Source organism: Phascolarctos cinereus, unplaced genomic scaffold (genome assembly GCF_003287225.1).
Source record: "Phascolarctos cinereus isolate Bilbo 61053 unplaced genomic scaffold, phaCin_HiC Scaffold_726;HRSCAF=1367, whole genome shotgun sequence".
Classification (NCBI taxonomy): Eukaryota; Metazoa; Chordata; class Mammalia; order Diprotodontia; family Phascolarctidae; genus Phascolarctos; species Phascolarctos cinereus.
The window spans coordinates 353216280-353234850 of NW_027556098.1; the positions used below are offsets into that span (position 1 = coordinate 353216280).

Genomic DNA, 18571 nt, shown 5'->3' on the forward strand with positions numbered 1-18571 from the left:
TTCTTTTTTTTAAATTAAAGGGACCATCCCTTGAATCACTTCTTCAGAGTTGTTTTGATTTGCATTTCTCTAATCAATAATGATTTAGAGTATTTTTTCATATGACTATAGATGGTTTTAATTTCTTTATCTGAGAACTGCCTGTTCATATTCTTTGACCATTTATCAATTGGGGAATGGCTTGTGTTCTTATAAATTTGTCTTAATTCTATATATATTTTAGAAATGAGGCCTTTATTAGAGAGACTGGTTGTAAAAATTGTTTCCCAATTTTCTACCTTCCTTCTAATCTTAGTTGCATTGGCTTTGTTTGTGCAAAAACTTTTCAATTGAATATAATCAAAACTATCCATTTTGCTTTTCATAATGTTCTTAAGGTTCTCTATCTCCTGTTTGGTCATGAATTCTTCAGTTCTCCATAGATCTGACAGGTAAACTATTCCTTGTTCTCCCAGTTTACTTATGGTATCAGCCTTTATATCTAAGTCATGAACCCATTTTGACTTTATTTTGGTATATGGTGGAGATTTGGGTCTATGCCTAGTTTCTGCCATACTCTTTTCCAGTTTTCCCAGCAGCTTTTTTTCAAAGAGTGGGTTCTTATCCCAGAAGCTGGGTTCTTTGGGTTTATCAAATAATAGATTACTATAGTCATTGACTACTGTGTCTTGCATATTTAACCTATTCCACTGATCCACCTCCCTATTTCTTAGCCAGTACCAAGCAGTTTTGATGATTGCTGCTTTATAATACAATTTAAGATCTGGAATTGCTAGGCCACCTTCCCCTGCATTTTTTTCATTAGTTCCTTTGATATTCTGGACCTTTTGTTTTTCCAAATGAATCTTGTTATTATTTTTTCTAACTCTATAAAATAATTTTTTGGTAGTTTGATTGGTATGGCACTGAATAAGTAAATTAGCTTAGGTAGGATTGTCATTTTTATTATATTAGCTCGGCCTACCCATGAGCAACTGATGTTTTTCCAATTATTTAGATCTGATTTTATTTGTGTGAAAAGTGTTTTGTAATTGTGTTCATAGAGTTCCTGGGTTTGTTTTGGGAGGTAGACTCCTAAATATTTTATAATGTCTACAGTAAGTTTAAATGGATTTCTCTTTCTATCTCTTGCTGTTGGGCTTTGTTGGTAATATATAGAAATGCTGATGATTTATGTGGGTTTATTTTATAGCCTGCAACTTTGCTAAAGTTGTTTATTATTTCAAGTAGTTTTTTACTTGATTCTCTAGGATTCTCTAAGTATATCATCATGTCATCTGCAAAGAGTGATAGCTTTGTTTCTTCTTTGCCTATTCTAATGCCTTCAATTTCTTTTTCTTCTCTTATTGCTAAAGCTAACATTTCCAGTACAATATTGAATAACAGTGGTGATAATGGACATCCTTGTTTCACCCCCAATCTTATTGGAAATGCTTCTAGCCTGTCCCCATTACATATAATGCTTGCTGAAGGTTTTAGATATATGCTATTTATTATTTTAAGGAAGACTCCATTTATACCTATGCTTTCTAGTGTTTTTTTAATTTTTTTTTCTTTCTAGTGTTTTTAATAGGAATGGGTGTTGTATTTTATCAAAAGCTTTTTCTGCATCTATTGAGATGATCATGTGGTTTCTGTTGGTTTTGGTGTTGATATGCTCAATTATGCTGATAGTTTTCCTAATATTGAACCAACCCTGCATTCCTGGTATAAATCCTACCTGGTCATAGTGTATTATTCTTGTGATAAGTTGCTGCAATCTATTTGCTAGTATTTTGTTTAAAATTTTTGCATCTATATTCATTAGAGAAATTGGTCTATAATTTTCTTTCTCTATTTTGACTCTTCCTGGTTTAGGTATCAACACCATATTTGTATCATAAGAAGAATTTGGTAAGACTTCCTTCACCTATTTTCCTAAATAGTCTGTACAGTATTGGAATTAATTGTTCTTTAAATGTTTGATAGAATTTGCATGTAAATCCATCTGGCCCTGGAGATTTTTTCCTAGGGAGTTCATCAATGGTTTGTTCAATTTCTTTTTCTGAGATGGGATTATTTAAGTATTTTATTTCCTCTTCGGTTAATCTGAGCAATTTACATTTTTGTAAATATGTATCCATTTCATTAAGATTGTCAAATTTCTTGGCATATAATTGGGCAAAATAATTCCTAATTGTTTTTTAATTTCCTCTTCCTTGGTGGTAGCTTTGCCCTTTCCATTCTTAATACTAGTAATTTGGTTTCTTCTTTCTTTTTTTTAATTAAATTAACCAAAAGTTTATCCATTTTATTGTTGTTTTTTTTCATAAAACCAGCTCTTAGTTTTATTTATTAGTTCAATAGTTTTCTTAATTTCAATTTTATTAATTTTGCCTTTGGTTTTCAATATTTCTAATTTAGTGTTTAGTTGAGGATTTTTAAGTTCTTCTTTCCCTTGAATCACTTCTTAAAGAGGACCATTCACTAAATGGGTGTTGCCTCACTTAAAGTGAAAATTTGAAAAGACCTTACCTTAAAAGGGCCAAGGTCTCCCACTGCATCTTGGGCCATCTCCAGTTGTCTTGATGAATATCTGACGACTGGACCCAGATGGCTCTGGAGGAGAAAGTGAGGCTGGTGACTTTGCACAGCCCTCCCTCACTCAAATCAAAGTCAACTAATTGCAAGTCATGTCATCATCTCCCTGATGTCATGGTCCTCTTTGAGAACAAAAGACAAACAACACTCTGTGGGTACTCTGAGCTGCCTGAATGGGGATCCAGCTGGCCAGTTCCAGTTGGTCAGCTCAGCTCATCCTCTCCACTCCTCCTTTTTCCTTTCTTTTCCTCCCAGGGAGGTACACAAAGATGGTGAGATTGATGCACGCATTGCCAGACTTAGCTCAGTGTTTAGGAAGTTCTGAAGGAAAGTAGGGGGAGAAGAGGTATTAGGCTGGCTACCAGTCTGAAGGTCTATAGAGCCATTGGGTTGACCTCATTGTTGTATGCCTGTGAAACCCAGATGGTATACCAGTGCCATACCAGGAAACAGAATCACTTCCTTTTGAATTGTCTTAGGAAGACTCTAAAGGTCTCCTGGCAAGATAAGGTACAGGACCCTGAGGTCCTTTCTCAAGCTGAACTGCTAAGCATTTGAACCCTATTACAGACAGCTTAACTCTGATAGGCTGGCCAGTAACAATAGACTACTAGGTCTGTATCCCAAAGAGAGCATAAAAAAGGAGAAAGGACCTACATGTTCACAATACATACATAGCCCTTTTTGTGGTGGCAAAATATGGGAAAGTGAGGGGATGCCCATCAATTGGGGAATGGCTGAACAAGCAGTGGTATATGCATGTAATGGAACACTGTTGTGCAATAAGAGATGATAAGCAGGCAGATTTCAGAAAAACCTGGAAAGACTTGTACAAACTGATGCAAAGTAAAATGAGCAGAACCAGGAAAACTTTGTACACAGTATCAGCAGCATTGTGTGATGATCAACTATGAATGATTCAGCTCTTCTCAGCAACACAATGATCCAAAATAAGTGCAAAGTATTCATGAAGGAAAATGCTGCCCACGTCCAGATAAAAAACTGATGGACTCTGAGTGCAGATCAAAGCATATTTTTTTCACTTACCTTATTCTTTTTCATGTTTTTTCCCTTTTAATCTGTTTCTTCTCTCACAATTGTGACAAATACAGAAATATATATTTACATGATAGCACCTGTATAACCTGTATCAAATTGCCTACCATTTTCAGAAGAGGGGAGGGCAAGGAGAGAGAAAGAAATTCAAAATCTTGTGAAAAATGAATGCTAAAAATTGTCTTTACATGTAATTGGGGAAAAAGTAAAATGCTATTTTAAAAGTAATTTGGAAATATATACATGTGTGTCTATAGTGTGTGTGTATACATATGTATTAAAAGGAAGATAGTTTTGCCCACCACATGGAAGATGTATCAGAGAAGGGATAGCAGTTGTGTATAGGAAATGCAGAGATGTTAAAAAGAGGGTAAATAGAGCTTATGTAAGGCAATATAACTATGACAAGTGTGATTCCTAGAAAGAGAGTGATCAGGACATTACTATCAAGTATGATCTTTTTCCCTAACCTTTATCCCCTTTGGGAAAATGCTATCTATATACCTCTATCCCTGACCATACCAAAGGTGGCCTACTTGTGGGCTAAGAATTAGAAAACTAGAAATCTTGAAATGCTGTGAAGAAAGAATAATGAAATTAATTCAATTAGGAAATTAATAAACTAATAAATGATTGGATGAATTACTTGTCCTTGATAAATTCTACATCTGTGTGAGTTAGGTAATATCCACTTGCCAAAAACCTTAGGGTCTTTGTTCCTGGAGAAATAATTAGGAACAAATAGAGGCCATATCCACAGCACACAATTAAATCCAAAAAATTCCACAAAAACATATTTGGTGTCTAGTAGGTGCTAGGTACTTTGCTAGGCCCAAGAATAGCTAAAATGTCAATTTGTCCAGAGGATATATCTAATGCAGAAGTCAATGTGGTATTTCAAATGGTTTGTAAAAATGAACTATTGACTTTTAATCTAATCTAACTGAAGTGGTATAGTAGTGAAAGTGATTCCAGGTAAGAGAGGTGGAGAAGGAGAGGGAATGTTTATATATGTTGCTCTATTAGTAATAGTGCTTTGTAAAAGCTAATTAGTATTTGGTTAAATGATAATTTGGAATTAATATTGAGGGGAAAGGAATACAATGGGGAACTGAATGATAACATTAGACAAGAATCACTCTGACCCATTAGGGATACAAACAGAGCTCTGAGGTGAACTCACAGCTAAACACAGGTGATCTGACTCATCAGGGCTGTGAGACTTAGGATTAGCACCCCCAGAGGATGTACTACATAATGTAAAATAATTTCAAGAAGGAGTAATTGCTAACAATTTGTGGGATGAGGAAAGCCTTCATGAATGCGATGGGACCTAAACTATGATTTGAAGAATGCTAGACATTCAACAGGGCATTGATGGGGAGCCCATTTATTTCAGATGAAGGGTCTTTAGAAAGGCATGTAGGAAGAAAATGGTATGTAAGTCAGTCAGCAAAGCATTTATTAAAGGTTTACTATGTGCCAGGCACTGAGAATACAAATGCAAGCAGAAAGAAATCCAGTCTATGTTTTCAAAGAGTTTACATTCTAGTGGAGGAAGACAGTATGCAAAAGGGAGCTGGGAAGCAGCTGTGGTGAGAGAAGAGACTGCAGTCAGGGGGCTTGAAAGAGTACTCTTCTGGAGATGAGTTAGCAATGAAGCCTGGAGTGAAATGAAGACTTGGTTACCCTGAGCCCACCCTTAACAGAAGGTTCTGGGAGAAATTAGGCAACCAAATAGAGAAGACCCTGAGGGCAGAAAGTTTTCCCAAGTAATCCAGGAGTGAAGTGAGTTCACAAGCTCACTTCTAAGAGGTTTCTATGACATAGTGGAGAGAGACCTGTGGAGATGAGCCAGTTTACATTGTAATAAGGGGAGACAACACGTAAAAGGGAATACCAAAGAGGTTAGTTTAAGAGAAACAGAGGATTTGGAGGGGTAATATGAAATAATACAGAAAAGGGAAGGAGGAACAGATGGTGGAGGGCTTTCAATGTCAAACTCTAAATGTCAAAAGTGGAAATGCGAGTTGAGACAATTCAGACAAATACATACATTCACACAGAGAACTATAAAACATACACACATTCACGGAGAGGTGCAATCAAACATATGAAGCGGAGGAAAGGTTGGAGGTGCCCCCTGAGAACAATAGCACAGCTGTTCTGCAGTCCAGATAGAGGCTGACTGCTCTGCACTCGACTTTGAGCAAAGACTAGATGACAACTCATCAGGAGGGTCGGAGAAAGGAGTTCTGAAGAGGATGGGCTAGAGGAATTGAGTTCCCGTCTCTAAAATTGAGTCTAGATTCTTTTTCTTTAGACGCAATAGATACTTTATCATCACCTGGTACAAACGCAGAGACTTAAGGAGGGAATAGAGGACAGGAACCCAGTACATACGGATAGATGCACATTTCAGGTTATTATGCTATAGTAGAGAGGATAGCATGACCTTCCCTACACTATTGCTCAGTCCTCACTTCAAAGCACTAGGGTGGAAGTGACTTCCATGACCTCACACTTTCTTTTTCAGTAACTTCTGGATCCCTCGTTTGATCTCCTTGGTCCTCACACCATAGACGATGGGATTCAGGGCTGGGGGGATGAGGTGGTGGAGGACATTGAGAAGGATGAGGATGTCCATGGGAACTCTCTTCCTGGCCACATTTGTCAGAACAACAACCAGCAAGATGGTGCTGAAGAAGAGGATGAGAATGAAGTGGGAGCCACATGTGCTCAGGGCCTTGGCTGCAGCCCCCTCAGCCTTGATTCTCAGCACAGCCCGAAGGATGAAGGTATAAGAAATGAAGATGAGGATGAGATCAGAGCCTAGCAGAGTCCAGCCAGCCACAAACTGGTAGATTCGGTTGAAAGTGAAATTGTCACAGGAAAGTCGGGACACAGATAAGTTGGCACAGATGCAGTTCTCAATTATATTTTTTCCACAGTAATGAAGCCTGGATGAAAGGATTGGAATGGGCGCTGTAAGGAGAGCATTTCTGGCCATGATAAATACACTAGCCTTGATCACAAATTGATTAGTGATGATGGATGGGTAGTGCAGTGGGTGGCAGATGGCCACATAGCGATCATATGCCATGACCATAAAGGTGCATGACTCCATGGGAAGGAAACTGTTCATGATGAACATCTGGAGGAAACAGGCAGAGAAACTGATAGCCCTGAGATCAAACCAGAAGATAGCCAGGACCTTGGGGATGACAGTGAGGCTGAGTACGACGTCTAGCAGGGAGAGAAGGCTGAGCAGGTAGTACATGGGCTCATGCAGACAGGCCTCCAGTCGGATGGTGATTAGGAGGGTGGCATTGGCCCCCATGGCCAGGAGGAAGAGCAGGCTCAGGGGCAGGGACAGCCAGTGCTGCCAGCTCTGGAAGCCGGGAAAGCAGATGAGGAGGAACTCAGAGAGTGGAGCAGATGAGCTATTGTTGGCAGGTGCCATGAGGCAGGGCATGGGTTGGTCAGGGTTTACCTGGAGGCCAGCAAATATAGAAGTAGGAGTCAATTCATCAGAGGTGATGACTGGGCCAGGAGTCATCAGGCTAGGTCAAAATCTCTCCTGAGCAAAGCTAGCACAGCATCTCATACTTTGTGAACATAGCTGCCCCCTCAACAAGGTACATACAGAAATAAAATAGAAATATTGGTCTTTCTGTCATCATTTCCTCTCTCTGAATCTCTATTTACCCATCTGTAAAACAAAGAAACAGAATTGGATGATTTATAAGGTCCCTTCCACAGCATGCACTTCATGCTTATGCTTATGAAAGCCTTTAAGTTCTGGGCTTGCGAAGGGGATGTTTGAGGATTTATATTCTATTGGACAGTGTCAAACAGAGCTCACAAGACCTGGGTTCAAATCCCTGCCTTTATACTTTCTATGTCATCCTGGGATGACATAGAAATCTGAGACTCAGTTTCCTTGTTTGAAAAATAAGAATAATATGTTGTAGAGTTGTAGAGAGTATCAAAAGAGATAATACATTTAATGCACTTTGCAAACATTAAACACACTGTAAATATGTCATTATTGTTGTTATTATGGAAGAAGCAATTATTTTAGGGCATATGCACAGAATAAATGTTGCTGGAATAGAGTCAAGTAGAAGGAAGAATAGATAATGTCGAGATCTGTTATTCCATAAATTTCAGCTTCTTAATCAAGGCCATCAAAGTATGTGTGAGTTTGAGATGTGCAGTCTGAAAAAATTACCACTTGGTTTTTTGTTGATCTAAGCCAGTAGCCTCTAGTCATTTTTATTATATACCCTATCAGTCAGAATATGTTAAGCATGCATTCTCAGTATATGCATACTTACTCATTTATAATTACATATGAGTATGTAATTATAAATTAGTAAATGTATTTTACTTATAGATATTTGTATTTCTGTACTAAGGATGTAGTTTTCCGTACTAATAATACACATTTTAAAACTTACTGAAGCATAGAAATTGTAAAAGTTCGAGGTAAAGATTAAATAATATTTAATCCTAGAATCAATAGGGAACTACTAGGATTTATTGAAAAATGGTATGATGGAGTGAGAGCTTGACTTTAGGGAAAATGCTTTGGCAACTGTTTGGAGGATGGGAAGATTTCCAGTGGGAAACCCTATTAGGAGGCTTATGATTGTCCAGGTGAGAGAGGATTAGGATCTGAAGCACAGTGGTTGTCCTGTGAATAAAGAGAGGGATAAATGGAGATTGGATAAATGTAGGAGTGTACATGAAATGACTGGACAGGTGATTAGATATGTGGGGTTAAAGAGAGGGAGAATTTGAAGATTACCCCAAGGTTGTGAATCTGAGTGACTGACATGGTAGTGTTGTCTTTAATATAATAGGAAAATATGGAAGAAGGGTAGGTTTAAGAGGAAAGAGAATATAAAGGAGCAGGGGAGGGGAACCCGCTGCCTCAAGGCTACACGTGGCCCTCTAGGGCCTCAAGCCGAAATCTAAAATTCACAGAACAAATCCCCTTAATAAAAGGATTTGTTCTCTAAAACTTGGACTCATTCAAAAAGCTGTACCCAAGGACCTAGAAGGCCACATGTGGCCTCGAGGCCACAAGTTACCCACCCCTGTAATGGAGGCTGCTATTCAAATCACAGCTCACCCATGCTTTCTCATTCTGAGCTGATTTGTGCTCCGATAAAACTGACAATATCTTACCTGAAGTTTCGCCATTTGTGAAGATCAATCTTTGCACCCTTTCCCTAAACCACTAAAATTTTCTCTCTGTTCTCCCTTCCTTACTCAATGCTTATTTTCCTCTCCTGGTTCTGTTTCCATATCACTAACCTCTGACAATTCCTACCAAGGAAAGGGAAGCATGTAGGCATCTCCCACACAGAGGACAAGGAAAGGAACTAGAAACCCAAGAAGGATAAGTGACTGAGTCCCTCTTCAGTCACCACTGTTCACTTTCCTGGAAACTACTGGCCACCATGTCTTCCCAAGATCCCTGTAAATCCATTTAAAGGAGGTCCATTTGACCTCTCTTCTACCACCCACTCAGAGGATAGGAAGAGGAGAAGCCATTAGCAGAAGCTTCCCAGTCTTAGCCATTACTCATCTAAAAAACTGAAATAATCCTACCCTTTAAGAATTCATTTTTCCAATCCAACTCTGACTTCAGTCTTTTGGATGTCCTGGTCCTAGATCAAGGCCTGGACACTGACTCTTCCAAACCTATATACTTAGCCTTTAACTCCCTCTGTTCACTCCTCCCAAAACTCACAGTGCTCAATTGAAATCCTTCTGTGCAAACAGTAGCAGTTCTGTGGTAGGTTTTATGGATTCCAAACCCTCCCTTTGGGACCAGTAAAGAAAATATTTGGGTTGCTGAAGAATGGCCCCATGAGGAGTCACACTCTCTTGTCTTGTTCCTGAAAGTATTTGGACTTCAGACAAGTCTTGCCCAAGAAGGTGATGTTAGGAATGGGAACAATCTCCAGTGGCCTCAGAATTTGACTTTTTCACTCTTTTTCTCTCCTTCCCTCTTTCTTTTTTTCTCTGACAGTGATGCCATGAAGGCAACGTCAAAGGAGTCAAAGAAGAATTCTCCTGGTGAAACAGTCATTACCTTAATATTGTGCTATATTGCTGTATTAATGGAAGAATTCTCTACATATACATACACACACACTGATGTGGGACACTCACAATAAGACAAATAAACACATACACACACACACACACACACACACACACACACACACATACCCCTCTTCACACATCTAGAGTCTGACTCAATTGCTACGTAGAGATACTATGTCCTTTGCAGAAGACTACATAGACTCATTTATCCACCTTAGACTCCTGGATCCCATTTACCATACTCCAATCTTCTGGACCATCCAATTCTATTACTCATATAACATCTCTCTTGTATTCCATTGGTCCATATTTTTGGCCTTTTACATCCCAGCTCAATGAAGCCTTCTCTAGGAATCTATCCATACTAACCAAACCCATTTACCAGCCCATTACAAGAAATGTTTTTGGCATTACATATGTATATGTTTCTTAGCTCTCCAATCTTACTACAAGCTCCCTAGATGAGTAAGCAGCAGGGTATAGTAGAAAAAGAATGGCTCTGAAGTCAGAATGAAATTTGCATTCCAGCTCTGTCATATGTTCACTGTGTGACCTTTGGCAAATCAGTTTACCTCTCTGCAACTCACTTTCTTCATCCATAAAAAAAAGGAAATTGGACTGATCCAATACAAATAAGAATTTATTAAGCACCCACTCTGTGTCAGTAGTTCTGCTAGGCACTGATTACAAGAAGACTTCTAAGGTTTTTTCTACCTCTGAATCTTTTATTCAGTAAATGGCTCATATATTTTCTTTCTACTAGATTTTCCCAGACAAATTGTCCTCCATACCCAAAGACCAACAATGACACAGTGTTTTCCAGAAGCATCCAACAGTCTTAACTTCCCTATTATACTGAGAGCTTTTTAAATTTAGAGTCTATTTGATATTGTGGAAAAGAACGCTGGGCTCAGAGTTAAAAGATGTGGGCTTGAATATCGCATTTTCATTTATTGGCTGTGGGACCCTAGATAAATCACTTCCCCTATCAATGTCTCAGTTTCCTCATCTAAAAAATAAGGAATAGCTAGGACTAGGTGATCTCTAATGACCTTTTGAGTACCAACCTTCTGCAATTCTATAGTAAAAATCTCTCTAACTATAAAAAAATGACATTGGCACAACATGATTTTCATCATTCAAGAAATTCATTTATTACAAAACGATTATTAATGCAGGGCATTGTCCTCAACAATGGGACAAAATGAAGCTCGCAAAATCTGTTCTTCATTGAACTTATAGTCAAGTAGGTGGCTATACAACATGTGCACACATTATTATTATACAAAATGAAATCATAAAATTTCAGAGATCATCTCCTCTAACCCTACCTGAATCATTAACCTTCTACAATATACAGAAAACATTTATTAAGCACTTCCTATATGAAAGCACTGTGCTAAGTTCTTGACACACAAACAGAAAAGCAAGACAGTCTCTGTTCTCAAGGAGTCCATATTCTATTGGAGGAGACAACACAAATGGAAAGTTTCAGCTGCAAGTCAGATGGAAAAGTCCCATGGTCCTTAGGGTGTAGCAGCAATATAGATATTAATTATTCTTCCTTAGAGTCAAGGTTAATAAATTTCAATTTCTTCAATATCATTTCCCATAATAAAATCATATCAATTTCATATGGACCATTTGACAGTGCCAAATACTTTGGAGATAAGAACAGTTATGTTCTGGGTAGCTGTGGCTGTGCCACCTACAGAGCAATTGCCAGGCAGAATCTCTATAGTGGTTATTTCAAAAGAAAATATCTGAGGGCACTGGACTGGAAGCATTGCGATTGCCAAGGATCTTGGGTGCAGAGCCCGGGCTGTCTGCATCAGAATTTAAGGGTAGATGAAGGTAAAGGTGGTTGTGGTGGGGGTGGAGTAGTTGGAGGAGGTTCAGAGTCTTGGGAAAGATATTGGTCAAGGTGGTAGTGGTGATTTGACTTTCCTGGCACATACTGCCTCCTGTCCCTCCTTCAGGATGCCCTGCTACTTCAGTTAGGTTAATGTGCCTGCCCTGTGAATGGCAATTGGTTAGTAAGTGGGATTGGCTAGCCCTTTCTCCATAAGAATTGTTTCCTCAATTATGGCTAAGAGGGCTAGGCTCGAAACAGAAGTGATGGTGGCAGAGGAGAAGTACTGTCACTTCCAGGACTCCTGTGCCTACCTGCCTATTATATATCCCTGATATGTGTTCATCCAGCCTCTTTTTCAAGTCCTCCAGTGACAAGGAACTAATTACCTAACCAAGAGGCTCATTCTATTGTTGAACAGATCTAATTATTAGGATTCCCCTCACTCCAATATTAAAACAAAATCTCTTTCTCATGTCTATCCATTACAGTGACTCTCATTGCCTTGGTGTTCCATATGATCGCTGATCTTAGATCATCCGTGGTCAACATTTGGAATCACGAAGAGACTCATGGGCACCTCACTGGCTCAGATGACGCTATTGTTCAAAGTAAAAGTAAAGGAGGAAGAGAGAAGGAACCACATCACCATGGTGCCAAGAAACAAGCAAACAAACAATAAATACATACATAAATATAGATACACACTTATATAGTGTATGTGTGTGTATATATATACTATAAATGTAACAATATATTTGTGTATATACAAAATATATACAGTATCTATACAAACATATATACTATATTGTGCATCTACATATAAATGCATTCAAAATACATTCATGTATGTATACACATGTATATATGTTTGTATGTAAATACATACATGTATTTGTGCATTTGAGAAAGTAGTTAGATTAGACATCGTTGCTGCATAGCCCCAAATACAGGCAAAATCACTACAAAAATAGTTAGAGTAAGGCAGGAGTTAAGGCTGGAACATAGAAGCTTTCAAAGAGCTGTGCACTTAGTAGCTGGAATAAATTCCTTTTTCTGGACTCTTCTAATTGAAAGTCTGCTCCAGACTTTTTCAGCAGAGGCTAAAAGCGGCCAGCTACAAGAGACTATTAAAGTTCTGGGTGATCAGCAGAGTTTCAAGGGGCCACAGAAAGTTCAAATTCAAGATCTGAACCTGGGAACAAGAAGGGAAGGTACTGCCACCAAAAGGCAGTTTTCAGGCAATAAAACCTCCCAATACTTCCTTTCAAAAGCTTCACCCCTTTCTGTAATAGAAAAAAGCTGAAGCAGCTGCCCTCGTTCTCTGTCCTAAGGAAGAAAGTTCTCACAATTAGCTTATTGTTTTTTCTGTTCTTTGTAGCATCAGAAGTAAATGTCTGTTTGCATCTTATGTGTGTTTATTTACAAATATTTCTTTTTCCTGTTGGGCTTATTATGCTGAGAAAAGGATGATATTGCAACACTCAGGGTGAAATAAGGAGAGAAGGAGTGAGAATTAGGGTAGAAAGCCCCCTCCACTGTCAGAAGTTATCCAACACTGGAGTCATTTGTCTTCTCTTTGTATTCCAATTTGGCCACTCATAGTGAGGACAGGAGGAAAAAGAATATCTCAATCTCTCTCTCTCTCTCTCTCTCCATATGCAGGTATTTATTGCATTGTTAAGCTAGTTCTCCCATTTGTCACCAATATTTTTTCTTTTTTTTGCTTAGGCGATCAGGGTTAAGTGACTTGCCCAGGGTCACATAGCTAGTAAGTGTTAAATGTCTGAGGCTGGATTTGAACTCAGGTTCTCCTGACTCCAAGGCCAGAGCTCTATTCACTGTGCCACCTAGCTGCCCCCCACCAATATTTGTTGCCTTGAAACATAAAAGGAACTAAATCTGTTGTTTAAATAGGCAAATATATATTTTAATATGATTTTCCAATTTGTGATGGTGACAACTTTTGCATGTTTTACTTGTTGAATTTCCTACTGGAGTTTTTCTGGTTGAATGACTTCCCTAGGCTTAGTTATGTCAATTTCTGTAGGGTTTGTGTCCAAAGGCAACTAGAACACCAAGCCAATATAATAAAATGACAATCCTACCTAAATTAATTTACTTATTCAGTACCATACCTATTAAACTACTGAGGAATTATTATGTCAAGTTAGAAAAAATAATAACAATATTCATCTGGAAAAGCAAAAGATCAAGAATATCAAGGGAATCAATTTAAAAAAAGTGAAGGTAGCCTTGCAGTACAAGATTTCAAACTATATTACAATGCAAAAAACAAATCTGGTACTGGCTAAGACATAGAGTGGTGGCTCAGTGGAATGGATTAGGTACACAATGCACAGTAGTAAATAACCACAGTAATCTAGTGTTTAAAAATCCAAAGGTCCAAGGTTTGGGGGGGAGTTTTTTAGGGGGGTGAATGTATAGAGCAAGAAATCACTATTTGACAAAAATTGCTGGTGAAAGTAAAAGTAGTCTGGCCAAAACTAAGCATAGATCATCTCACATACCAAGATAAGCTCAAAATAGGTACATAATTTACACAAAAAGGCTAATATTATAAGCAAATTAGGGATGCACAGAAAATTTTACATGGCAGATCTATAGATAAAGAAAGAATTTGTGAAGTATAATGGATAAGATTGATTATACAAAATTAAAAAGGGTTTGCACAAGCAAAACCAATGCAACTAAAATTAAAAGAAAAGCAGGAAACTGGGGGGAGGGCATTTTTTCAGCAATTTTCTTTGATAAACGTTTCATTTCACAAATATCTAGAAAAATGAGCCAAATTCATAAAAATAAGAGCCATTCCCCATTGATAAATGGTCAAAGAATATGAACAGGAAGTTTTAAGAAGAAATAAAGTATTAGCATTCCTATACATCACAAATAAACTCTGCAAGAAGATATGTTAAAAAAAAATACCTCATTTAAAATAACTCTAGACAGCATAAAACACCTGGGAGAACACTTGCCAAAAAAAACCCAAGAACTATATAAGCAAAATTATTTTTTTAAAAAAACTTTTTATACAAATAAAATCAGATTTAAATAATTGGGGAAATATTAATTGTTCATTGGTACACAGGGCCAATATAATAAAAATGACAATTTTACCCAAACTAATTTATACACTCAATACCATGCCAATTAAATTACCAAGTTTTTATTGATTTAGAAAAAATAATAAAATTAATTTGGAAAAACAAAAAGTAAAGAATGTCAAAAGAAATAATGAAAAATGTAAAGGAAGAAGGTTTAACAGTAACATCTTAAATTATCTGAAAGGCAGCAATTATCAAAATTATCTGGTACTAGCTAAGAAATAGAAAGGTAGATCAATGGAAAAGAGTAGACATACAATTTACAGCAGCAAATAAGCATAATAACCTTGTATTTGACAGTGTAAAGACTTAAGATTTTGTGATAAGAATTCATTATTTGGTTAAAAAAAATTGTTGAGAAAACTGGAAAGCAGCAAGACAGAAACTGGGCTTAGACCAATATCTTATACCATTTACCAAGATAAGGTCGAAATGGATACATGACATAGTTATAAAGAGAGATTTTACAAGATAATCAGACTAACACTGAAGACATTGCTTATCACCTTACGGAGAGGAGAATAATTTATGAATAAACGAGATAGAACAAAGTTAGGTGTACAATAGATCATTTTGATTACATTAAATTAAAAGGTGTCTATGCAAATAAAACAAATATAGCCAAAATCAGAAGGAAATCAGAAAAGAGGGAAAATTTTATACACATTTTATCAGATAAAGATCTCATATCTAAAATATATAAAGAACTTTGTCAAATATAAAAGAATATGTCGTTCCCCAACTGATAAATTGTCAAAGGATGTGAACAGGTTATTTTCAGAAGAAGAAATCAAAATAATTTATATTTATGTGAAAAAAATGTTCTAATCATTATTGATTAGAGAAATACAAATTAAAACAACCTTAAGATATCATTTTACACCTATCAGATATTGGTTAAAATGATAAAAGGTGAAAGTGACAAATGTTGGAGGGGATGCAGAAAAAATGGGACATTAAAACACTGCTGTTGAAATTGTGAACTGATCCAACCATTTTGTAGAGTGGTCTGGATTTATGCCCAAAAAGTTATTAAACTATCTATACCCTTTGACTCAGCCATATCATTCACTACTTGGTCTATTTCCAAAGATAGGGGAAAAGGAAAAGAACCTATATGTTCTAAAATGTTTATAGCAGCTCTTTTTGTGGTGGCAAAGAACTGGAAAATGAGGGATGTCCATCAATTGGGAAATGGCTGAAGAAGTTGTGGCGTATGATTGTGATGAAATACCACTGTGCTATAAGAAATGATGAGCTCAATGCTTTTGAAAAACATGGAAAGACTTGCTTGAAATAATGAAGAGTTGACTGAGCAAACAGAGAACAGTGTATACAGTAACAGCAATATTGTTTTAAGAATGACTTATGGAGATTAGCGAACAATGCAGAGTTCACCATGGCTAAAGGCGACCCCAAGAAACCGAAGGGCAAGATGTCTGCTTACGCCTTCTTTGTGCAAACTTGCTGGGAAGAGCATAAGAAGAAGGATCGAGAGGTTCTTGTCAACTTCAGTTTTCTAAAAAGTGCTCGGAGAGGTGGAAGACTATGTCGGGAAAAGAAAAATCCAAGTTTGATGAGTTGGCAAAAGCTGATAAGTTACGATATATAGAGAAATGAAAGACCATACACACCAGCGAAAGATGGCAAAAAGAAGAAGGATCCTAATGCACCTAAACGGCCACCGTCTGGCTTCTTCCTGTTCTGTTCAGAATTTCGTCCCAAGATCAAATCTACAAAACCTGGCACATCCACTTGGGATGTGGCAAAGAAACTTGGTGAAATGTGGAACAATCTGAGTGACAACGAGAAGCAGCCTTATAATAATAAGGCAGCCAAACTGAAGAAGCAATACGAGAAGGATGTCTCAGATTATAAATTGAAAGGGAAGTTCGATGGGGCAAAGGGAATGGCTAAAGCTGCCGGGAAAAAGGTAGAAGAGGAGGAAGAGGAATCCGAGGAGGAGGAGGAGGATGAAGAAGATGACGAATGAAACTGTACCATATTCTGTCTCCATGTGAATACCATAGAGTAGAGGAAACACATTTAAATGGAACACCTCTCCTTTGTGATGGTGTCGATTGCCTTCATTAGGTTTAATTGGCTTCTGATCACATAGCTTCTCAAAAGTGCTTCTAGAGAGACATTGTAACTGGTTTCCATGAAGTGGCCATGGGTATCTCGGAGCACCTAGAAACTGTATCAAAGTTGTACATAATTCCAAACATTTTTAAAAATGAAAAGGAGTTCTCGTGTTCTCCTCACTTTGTGCTCTTTTGTTGGTGGTGTAAAACAAAAGTATTTACAAATGCTTTCAGGCATTGTTTTTTTTTAAATTTGTAAGGAAATGTTTAACTATATGGTTATTGGCCAGGAAATTCTGGGTTGTAAAACTGTACATATCTATAGTTTGTAAAAACAAAAAAAAAACCCACACCCCTAGACAGATTCTTGGGCTCCAGGCTTAAAGGGGGCATGAGGCTTGTCTGCCTTTCCTAGGGGGGCTGCAACCCAAAGCCTACACCTTGAGGGTAGATTGCAGATACACTGCATTGGGTGTCCATTTAGCTTAAAAGTTGTCTTCTGTATATATAGTGAAATAGCACCCAGCTCCCATTCTTAGGTGTCACAAGGGGGGGTGGGGGTCAGCTGGCATGAGAAAAGTGTCTGGATTTTTGGTTTTCTTTTTAGTTGAAATGCAGTAATTTTAAATTGAAATTGTAGAGTTCTGCCTTGTATCAGTCAAACAGAAAGCCAGGGCAGTGATGCAAGGAAAGAAGGGGCAAAAGTCTGTTCTTAAACACGATTTGGAACATTTGGGGTGTTTTTGTGTGTTTAGAATGCTTGAATATCTTTTGAAGCAAAGTAAACAGTATTACACTTTAAAAAAAAAAGAATGACTTATGAAGGGAGGGTGATAGAAGAAAGAGCAGATTAGGGGAAGGGGTATTCAAAATGTAATCCATTTGAAGGGGGTGGAGGAGGGGCAAGAAGGGAAGAAAATTTAGAACTCAAAATCTTGTGGAAGTGAATGTTGAAAACTAAAAACAAATAAATTAATAAGAAAAAAAAAAGAAATGATGAGCAAACAGACTTCAGAAAAACCTGGAAAGACTTGTATGGACTGATGCTGAGTGAAGTGAGCAAATCCAAGAGAACATTGTACATAATAACAGCCACGATGTGCAATGACTAACTTTGATAGACAGCTCCTCTCAGCAATGCAAGGATTTACGACATCTCCAAAAGTCTCATGGAAAATACTATCCACATCCAGAAAAAGAACTATGCAGTTTGAATGCAGATTGAAATATACTATTTGCTCTTGTATTTTCTTCTGTTTTGTTTTGTTTCTTTTTCTTGTGGCCCTTCTTATGGGTTCTAATTCTTCTTTACAACATGACTAATGTGAAAATATGTTTAATAGGACTGTACATGTAGAGCTTACATAAGATTTCACACCATCTTGGGGAGGGAGGGGGAGAAAAGCTTTTGGAAGTGATTGTTGAAAACTAAAAATAAACAAATTTTTAAAAAAGAATGACTTATTAAAAGAACTAGTGATGAAAAATACTATCCACCTCCAGAGAGAGAACTGATGAACTGAGTTCAAAGTGAAAGTATAACTTTTTTGCTTCATTTTTCTTGCTTTTTTGCAACATGGTTAATATGGAAATAAAATTTTGCATGATTTTACAAACATATAATTTATATCACATTGCTTGCTTTCTCAATGAGTGGAGGATAGTATTGAGGGAAAGAAAGAATTTGGAATTCAAATTTTTAAATGAATGTTAATTATAAATTTTTAAAGAAACTATATATAATTCAG

The 18571-nt window shown here is 37.4% G+C and overlaps 1 protein-coding gene and 1 pseudogene across 1 annotated transcript; one reads left to right on the forward strand and one right to left on the reverse strand.

Annotated features, from left to right (window-relative positions):
- Positions 1 to 6154: 6154 nt before the first annotated feature.
- LOC110200574 (olfactory receptor 56A1) lies at positions 6155 to 7111 on the reverse strand. Its single transcript, XM_020975936.2, has one exon. The coding sequence runs from the start codon at positions 7109 to 7111 to the stop codon at positions 6155 to 6157; it is 957 nt and encodes a 318-aa protein (XP_020831595.2).
- Positions 7112 to 16138: 9027 nt separating this feature from the next.
- On the forward strand, positions 16139 to 16743 carry LOC110200577 (high mobility group protein B3 pseudogene; annotated as a pseudogene).
- Positions 16744 to 18571: the final 1828 nt, after the last annotated feature.